The sequence below is a fragment of the Molothrus aeneus genome, chromosome 1 (genome assembly GCF_037042795.1).
Source record: "Molothrus aeneus isolate 106 chromosome 1, BPBGC_Maene_1.0, whole genome shotgun sequence".
Lineage (NCBI taxonomy): Eukaryota > Metazoa > Chordata > Aves > Passeriformes > Icteridae > Molothrus > Molothrus aeneus.
The window spans coordinates 130,594,484-130,602,948 of record NC_089646.1 but is presented as its reverse complement, the minus strand read 5'-3'; the positions used below and the strand labels follow the sequence as shown (position 1 = coordinate 130,602,948).

The 8,465-nt window shown below is 47.7% G+C and overlaps 1 protein-coding gene across 3 annotated transcripts; it reads left to right on the top strand.

The window, feature by feature from the left end:
* Positions 1–840: 840 nt before the first annotated feature.
* Positions 841–8,257, top strand: KCNS2 (potassium voltage-gated channel modifier subfamily S member 2). 3 transcript variants are annotated; one of them, XM_066565043.1, is made up of 2 exons: positions 841–906; positions 2,435–8,257. In XM_066565043.1, exon 2 carries the CDS (start codon positions 2,472–2,474, stop codon positions 3,903–3,905), a length of 1,434 nt encoding a protein of 477 aa, XP_066421140.1. In that variant the 5' UTR covers positions 841–906; positions 2,435–2,471; the 3' UTR covers positions 3,906–8,257. The 3 variants fall into 3 exon arrangements, with proteins under 3 accessions (XP_066421140.1, XP_066421130.1, XP_066421132.1); XM_066565033.1 differs by lacking the exon at positions 841–906 and adding an exon at positions 1,805–1,906; XM_066565035.1 differs by lacking the exon at positions 841–906 and adding an exon at positions 2,018–2,088.
* Positions 8,258–8,465: the final 208 nt, after the last annotated feature.

Here is an 8,465-nt window from a genome sequence, read left to right as displayed (position 1 = left end):
AGGGCATCTGTAGGAAAGGGAGGCAGGAGCCACTCACCAGCAGCAGAGCAAAGCAAAAACACACACCACCCGAGAAAAGGAGAGCAGAGAGACCATCTGTAGCATCCCTGAAGCACGGATCGTCGGAAGCATCTCCGGGGGGCTGAGGACGCTGTGGGTCGCCGCACACCGCCTTGGGAGTATCCCAGGAGGTGTGGAATGTGGCCACACAATGCACCAGCCTTGGTGGGATATGGTGGGGTGCCCACGACACCCCAGGTAGGAAAGCTGAGCAGGCTTTTGGAGACCTGCCAGTGGCCTACACCAGGACTTATTTGCCCCATTTCATGTCTGTACTCAGTTTCCTAGGCTCTTAAAGGGCTGACCATTAATACTGGGGGTTCCTTGTAAATGAGGTTTACCTGTGGCTGGGCTTGGACGTTATAACCTCTCTTCCTCACCGAGGCTTTGAGGAACAAGCTGAAGGTGATGCATAGGGCTGGAGTGCTCAGGGCTCTGACAGGGCTGGGGGGAAGCAAGAGAGGAGTCTTCATCCCCCTGCACACCCTCACCCTACAAAGCACTGACAGCAGTGCATCTCTGGGAGCCGGACTTCAGATGCGTGGGGTCACAAGGCAGCTGGCAGGAGACGATGTGGATTATCCCGGCACAAAGCACCTGTCTCGGAGCATCTGTGCTCTGCTCAGCCGGCCCTGCTCAGGGCGGGGTCAGGTGCGCAGGGATTGCCACGATCAGGCTTCCCCCCGAGAAACTCGGCCTCACCCCGGGATCAGCAACAGAGGGGAGATTTCTTCCCTAGTCGCCTGCAGCGTGGGCAGGGACACTGCCATCGCTGACTATGTAGCTGGACACTACTGCATGTGCGAGCACGAAAAGTGCACCCACCAAGAGCAGCAGCAGCGCAAGGTCAGCCCTCCCAGCCCCGCCGCTCGAGGTGCCGCCGCTCACGACTTCCCCCCCGAAATGGCTGAAGGGCTGTGTGCGGGGGTCGGGGGCTCCCAGCAGGCGACTGAGGGGGTGGCGAGCGGCTGCAACACGCAGCTCCGCTCCCCTCACACCGAATTGCTCTGACTTTTGGTGTCCCCGTCTTTCCTGTTGTCAGTCTCGGCAGGGACCCTGCTCAGGCGCCACAGCGAGGACCCGCCGGTGCCATGGGCGGGCGGGATAGCGGCGCCCGCTCCCCCGGGCCCTTCCCGGCAGGGTGAGGGGGAGAGGGGCAGGGGCGGGCGACGCCCCTCGGCAGAAGGTCCGCGGGTGCTCGGAGCCACTGCGGCCGTGGGTGGGCGTCCCCCGTCTCCCCTCGGGAGGTTGTGCCGCTCGGAGCCGGCGTGAAGCAGGATCGCGGCGGGGAGGAAACCCGAGTTTGCGGCGCCGCTGCCGCCGGTGCGCGGGGGCAAAAGCGAGCGGAGGCACCTCCGGCACACCGGCTCCGCCGGGCCGCCCCTCCGCAGCCCTGGTGGCCACCCACCCGGCCCGATCGCTGCCGGCGGGGTCGGGCCGGGGGTAGGTGGGAGCGGCGGGGGCGGGCGGCAGCCGCGGGGGTCGTCGCCATGACGAGCGGGCGTGCCGCCGCCTCCCGCCGCTGAGCGGGGCGGCCGCTGTCCCTTCAGCACCGCGCGGCCGGCGGGGCCGTCCTGCCCTGCCCTGCCCTGCCCGGCACCGGCATTCCCCCGCTCCGGCATCCCCCGGCAGCAGCACCTCTCCGGCACCGGCATCCCCCGGCACCGGCATCCCCCGGCTCCGGCATTCCCCGGCAGCAGCACCCCACCGGCACCGGCTTCCCCCGGCACCGGCAGCCCCGGCAGCGAGGCGAGCCCTGGCGGCCCCCGCGGGCGGCGGCGATGGCGGGCGGGGGCCGGGGGCAGCAGGGCGCGCCGGCGGGGCGCCGCGGCCGCTGAGGCAGCAGGTAGGGCGGGCGCGGAGAGCCGCGGGGCCGGGCCGGGCGGGGCGGGCTCCCCGCGGGCAGGAGCGGAGCTCCGGCCCCTGAGGCGCGGCGTGGGACGGGACCCCGGGCTGCGGCGGGGGCTCCTTGTGTGGCGGGGCCGGGAGGGAATGAAAGGTCCGCGCGGCCCCGGTGGCACAAAGGCCGTGAGTAACGGGGGCTTGGTGGGAGCAACAGCCGCAGCCCAGGTGAAGGGCGAGGGGAGGGACAGGAGCCTGCCGCGGGAACAAAGGAGCCTCCCTCCAGGTCTTCATGGGGTGTGGGAGAAAAGAAAGGAGGGAAAAGGGGAGAAACAGGGGCAGAGGGAGGAAAAGGGAGGGAAAGTGAGTGAACAGAGAGAAAAGGGGGGAGAAGGAAAGGAGAGAAGGAGAGAGAGAGAAAAAAAAAAGAAAAGAAAGAAGAGAAAAAGAAAAGAAAGAAAATGAAACATCAATAGGTGAACATGCTGTAGATTTGTTCATTTTGCCAACTTTCTGTGTAATTGTATCCTAGGTTTTCATTCCCTACCCACCTTTGGAAGGAGCTCACTATGACAGGGCAGAGTCTGAGGACATTATCTGAAGCGAATTTTGAAGACAATGAGATCAGCATCAACGTTGGAGGCTTTAAGAAAAAGATGAGATCCAACACATTATTAAGGTTCCCCGAGACCAGGCTGGGCAAATTGTTGAGCTGCCATTCAAAGGAGTCAATACTGGAGCTTTGTGATGACTATGATGACACCAAGAATGAATTTTATTTTGACAGAAATCCCGAGCTCTTTCCTTATGTGCTACATTTTTATAACACTGGCAAGCTCCATGTGATGGGTGAACTCTGTGTCTTTTCTTTCAGCCAGGAGATTGAATACTGGGGAATCAATGAATTCTTTATAGACTCCTGCTGCAGTTATAGCTACCATGGGAGGAAAATGGAGCCAGACCAAGAGAAATGGGAGGAACAAAGTGACCAGGAAAGTACGACATCTTCTTTTGATGAGATTTTGGCATTCTACAATGATGCCTCTAAATTTGACAAACAGCCCTTTGGAAACATCAGGAGGCAGCTCTGGCTTGCTTTGGATAATCCTGGGTACTCGGTTTTAAGCCGTATCTTCAGTGTCCTTTCCATAGTGGTGGTGTTGGGCTCCATTGTGACCATGTGCCTGAACAGCCTCCCAGACTTCCAGATTGTTGACAGCAACGGGAACACCGAGGAAGACCCTCGCTTTGAAATCGTGGAACATTTTGGTATTGCATGGTTCACTTTTGAACTGGTGGCAAGATTTGCAGTAGCTCCTGACTTTTTAAAATTTTTCAAGCATGCCCTGAATTTGATTGACCTAATGTCTATCCTTCCATTTTATATTACATTAATTGTCAACTTGGTGGTGGAAAGTAGTCCAACTTTAGCAAATTTAGGCAGAGTTGCACAAGTCCTGAGACTCATGAGGATTTTCCGCATATTAAAGCTTGCTAGACACTCCACAGGTCTCAGGTCTCTTGGAGCCACTCTGAAGTACAGCTACAGAGAGGTGGGGCTTCTTTTACTCTACCTCTCTGTTGGTATCTCCATTTTCTCAGTAGTGGCTTACACCATTGAGAAAGAAGACAATGAGGGGTTAGCCACCATCCCTGCTTGTTGGTGGTGGGCTACTGTTAGCATGACCACAGTTGGCTACGGGGACGTGGTGCCAGGGAGCACTGCTGGCAAGCTGACGGCATCTGCATGCATCCTAGCTGGTATCCTAGTGGTAGTGCTTCCCATTACACTGATCTTTAATAAATTCTCCCACTTCTATAGGCGTCAGAAGCAGTTAGAGAGTGCCATGAGAAGCTGTGATTTTGGTGATGGCATGAAAGAAGTTCCATCTGTCAACTTAAGGGACTACTATGCTTATAAAGTTAAATCCCTTATGGCCAGTCTGACCAATATGAGCAGGAGTACCCCCAGTGAGCTGAGCCTGAATGATTCACTGCATTAGTGTACAAGTCTGACAGCAATTTGCATGAGAGTTATCAAGAGCTGTGTTTATAAATGTTTTCCTATTTGTCTTTTTTTTTTTTTCCTAGAAGATAGTGTTGCTGACACTGCACTTTGCACTTGAGAAACTAAAGACATTTCTATTACAAGTTAACAGTTTGCACATTTTCATCCTGTTGCATAAGGGTACTAAATGCTGACTTTTCCATACAAATGTTACCACTTTCATGCCATTACTACTAGTGGTATAGTGATGATCTGTTGCTTTGTGCATTTTCTCATATGAGCAGAGAAATGAATGTACCCAAGTGGAATAAAAATTCTCAGCTGTGACATGAGTAATGAAAAAATCACCTATCACCTATACTGGTGTCTGTACTAGTATAAGACTTCCCATGCATTTTACAACAGTTTGAAACAGCCGCCTGTGAGTCACTGACACGGGAACACTTCTACCTATAGCACTGACCAGTAATTCTGATCATCACTTGCCTGAAAACACCTCTGAGTTTGCTTATTCTTGAGTATGTGTGTTAAAATCTGTGTGTTCTTGTTCTAAAATGTTATGTATAATAATATTTTTCAGAATCTTCTGGGCATAGACCTTCCTCTGTTTCCAAGATTAGATCAATACTGAGCCCTCTAAAAAAGGCCAGCCCTCATTTTCAGATAGCTACATATTCAAAGACTACATTTCCACAAGTGAGTCTAGGAATGGAGGCGCATCTAGAGCTCCAGAATCCCATTTCCAGAAGGGATCTGCTCACAGCTTGGTCCCAGTGCAGCTGCAAATGTGTTGTATCAGTGCATCAAAAAGGTTTTGAGATTAGACACATGAAGATGTGGGCTTTAAACAATTAGAAGCACCAATGAAAAACTTGGATTTGATTAATGAAGTGAAATATTCCCACATGAACAGTACAGGCAGCATTTTAGGAACTGACATTCATATACTGCAAAAAGACTAATTATAAAGATGCCATATGTGATGCTGAGATATAAAATCTAATTTTATCGATAAAGCTTGAAAGCAGGTGTTGATGACAGACAATTCCATTAAAATTTCTGCCAAGGAATCTCTAAGCAAAAAACCATTTTCACTCAGAAAGAAACTCTCAATTTACAGCTAAGGGAGAGTATAAGGGCCTAAGAAGGGAACAGATAAAGAGCTTAATACTGCACTATCTGTGGGTAGATCCTCCTACCCACTTCTGTGATGTAGTCAATTTTAATCCTTTCAAGGGCTGGCATGTACTTGTTTAAAAAACAAAACAAAACACAAGAGAACAGATCATATGCGGTTTCAAGAGTAATAATGAATCTGCATAGAGCTGGTTTTTGAGTGCTCAGTCTCCTCCCTTACGCAATTGTACGGAGATCAAACACTTGTAGTCAACAGGCAGAAGCCACTGCTGCCCTCTTTTTACATCTGTGCTAGAAAACAAACTACTGGCACTCAGTGGGCAGAACAGCATTTCTCTTCAGATCCTACTGCTTTTTCATCCCATTCATTACATATAATGTTTCAATTAATTTTTTTGTTAGTTTTACTTGTGAAGACTAGAGAGGTGCAGAAATTAAATTCAATCTAGTTAGAAGAAAAAATACTAAAGCTGAAATTGTCTTTTTGGAAGACTGTGTTTTTAAACCATGACAAAGGGTGGCTCAACCAACAAAATAAGGCAAATATGGTATGAATAGGTAATTGCCTCATTAAGGCTATTAGAGGTTGCAGCTTGGTCTGGATCCTTTGATGCCCTATCAGCTCCACTTAAAAAACAGAAAGCTGAGGATCACATTTCTGTTTGCCCAGTGATCTGTGACAGAATACACAGTGTGAAATAACTTACTCTCCCCCCCACCACCATTTCTGTTGGACACCCTCCCCTCACATCAGTAGCTGATTTAGGCCATGAAGTGTGAGGGGAAAAGGTCATTTCCAACCTTACCAATTTTCAACACAGCCTGCACAAGTCATAAGTCAGTTGGCAAGCCATTGCTTGCTATCCCTGAGACTGAAAGTGTCATACACGTGGTCCTGAAGTTAGACCTAGATAACCTGAATTTGGTGACCAAACTTGAAACATTTTGCTAAGGTTTACACTTCTGCATAGGGCCGGTTCAATTCCATTTATGCAGACTCCCAGGCATAAATTCAGCATTGCTGTCCCTGATTCATACTGCGCATGTGTGAGCTATGACACACCCACACCCAGCCACCTGGCACACGGAGCAGCGCGAGGTCACCCCTTGAACTGAAACACGAAGAAAGAAACAAGGGGAGGAAGAGGTGGGCATGGGCAGCACATACCCTCCAGTCGGGTTACATGCTGCAAGGGTTGCAAATTCTCTCACTGATGCAAAGGACACTGCAAACTCTGTTGGGTGGGGCCTTTGGAGAACTCAGCTCCAAGCAGTGGTTTTACCTGAGTTTCATAAACAGTAGATTTACAGAGCTGAAAACCAGAGACTTTGAGAGCAGTTATTTGGTGAGACCTGTAGACTTGCCAAAGAGCCACAAATTCCCTCAGCTGTTGCTTGTTAAACATTGCAAAGGTTGGATTTAACTTTGCAACACATCATTTCAATAACCTATAGCTTATCTTATGTTCTAGATTTATTATTATTTGTAGGGCTGATGTTCCATCATTTCTGCAAATATTGACTGGAACATGTTCAAATTGCATTTCACTAAAGAAAATGAAATACCCAAGGAATTCCAACTTTTATTGTACTGGTTGAAAGGAATTTTCATTATTGCATTTTTATATAAGTGCTTTTGATCAAAGACACTAAATAAATAAAGTACTGAAATTTAAGATGTTCTTATTATCATGGCAATTACTTTACACAGTGCACAGGAATTCCTTTCATAAACTTAACTGACCCCATGTTAAAAGTAGTCACATTTTTGCTCCCCCCTCCTCCTGAAGACCATTCCAGAGCTGTGCTGCTCTCCAAGGCTTGCACAACTTTTAGCACAATTTTATTAATGGCTGCTTTATACCAGCATTTTTTTTCTTTTGCCAACACTGTTCTTTAGCTTAAAAATTTCATTTTCCTCTTAGTGTATTTATAGACAGCAACCATATGGCCTTACATATGTATTTTCACAGGTTTATACCTCTCAAGCTTCCTTTTAGTTTTCTTTTTGCAAGTCCTGTTCTCCTGGCCACGCGAGGGGATGTAGCCCTTTTTTTGCATTACTCCTGCTTGGATTTATTATGTTTGAGCATTGGACAGTACTGTACAGCAGTTTTAATATTTGCTTATGACTAACAGAATTTTTTACTGAGCAGAATAATGATTTAAGAAACATTGCTGTCTTAGCTGCCCCCAAAATATCTAGGTAAGGAAGAACAGGGCACATCTTTCCTGCCATTTTATGAAGTAATGTCTATTCTAGGGCTCAGTGCAGTAAGTGCTGCAAAAACTTATCTCTCATTAAATAAAAGCTACAGGAAAATGTTTATATTACACTTTGAAGAAAAGATGCAATCTCTCCAAAGCTTCACAGGGGAGAAGAGACTTTTTGCACAGTCAGTACTTTTGCCAGACTTCCTCACTCACTGCTGTGTGAGAGCAGGGCATCTGCACTGCCACACACCACTGGGTCAGGACTGAAGGATGAGAGGACTAACTGACCACTTTCTCCAGAGTTGGTCAGGAATCTGCTCAGGATGGATGTGCAGTTTACTGAAGAACATTGCAGGAGCCTGTGCTCCTCCTGCCTGTGACAGTCACCTTTGTGGCACCAGTGAAAATGCCTACTCCCTTTCATCTGAGAGTTTTTGTATCTTTTAAATGAGAATTGTGGTAATATTTCAAATGGGGTAACTTGCTTTATTGCAAGGAATAAACTGTTAGAGAATCTGGATTTCTAGCACAAATCTAGGGTATTATAAGAGTCAGAGATGCCCTTGAGAAGCAAAATGTTACATTATGTTCCTGAGATGTAAAATCTATATATAGATTGTGATTAAGCTTTTTATGTATGTTCAGATTTTGTATTATTGCCTGGTTTATTACTCATTTGCTTTCATCAGTTGCTAATTCTCTCTTTCCCTGCAGACTTTCCATTTTGAAAACAGACTGGTTTTTCCTCCCATGTTATATAGAGCATGGGCTACTTCACACTGCAAACTTAAAAACCAAAAAACTTTGCATTTAGTTTTCCAAATTTAATACCTCTAGTATTTGTACCTTTTTGTATAGAACTTTACAAGACTGCAAGGAACTACTGTATCTGGTGCTCTTTGTACTGTGTGTCTTGTCCCAGTAGTGTGTAATGCACTAAATAACTCAGTTTTGTGCCACAAAATGGAAATTAAATGCATAAAAAATTATCTTTTACCAGAGATCTAGAACTGATTTAAGTTTCAGGACATTCTGAGTAAATATTATAATCAGAGAAGCCTGAGCCTCGTTGTGCAGATAAGTTTTTTTAAACATGCACATCAGGCTCAATTTCTATTCTTAGAAATGCTCTTAATTGGTGGTTGTGGTGGGGAACCCACATTTTTCAGTTGAACAAACAGTACAAGCCTCTTGTTCTCTACCT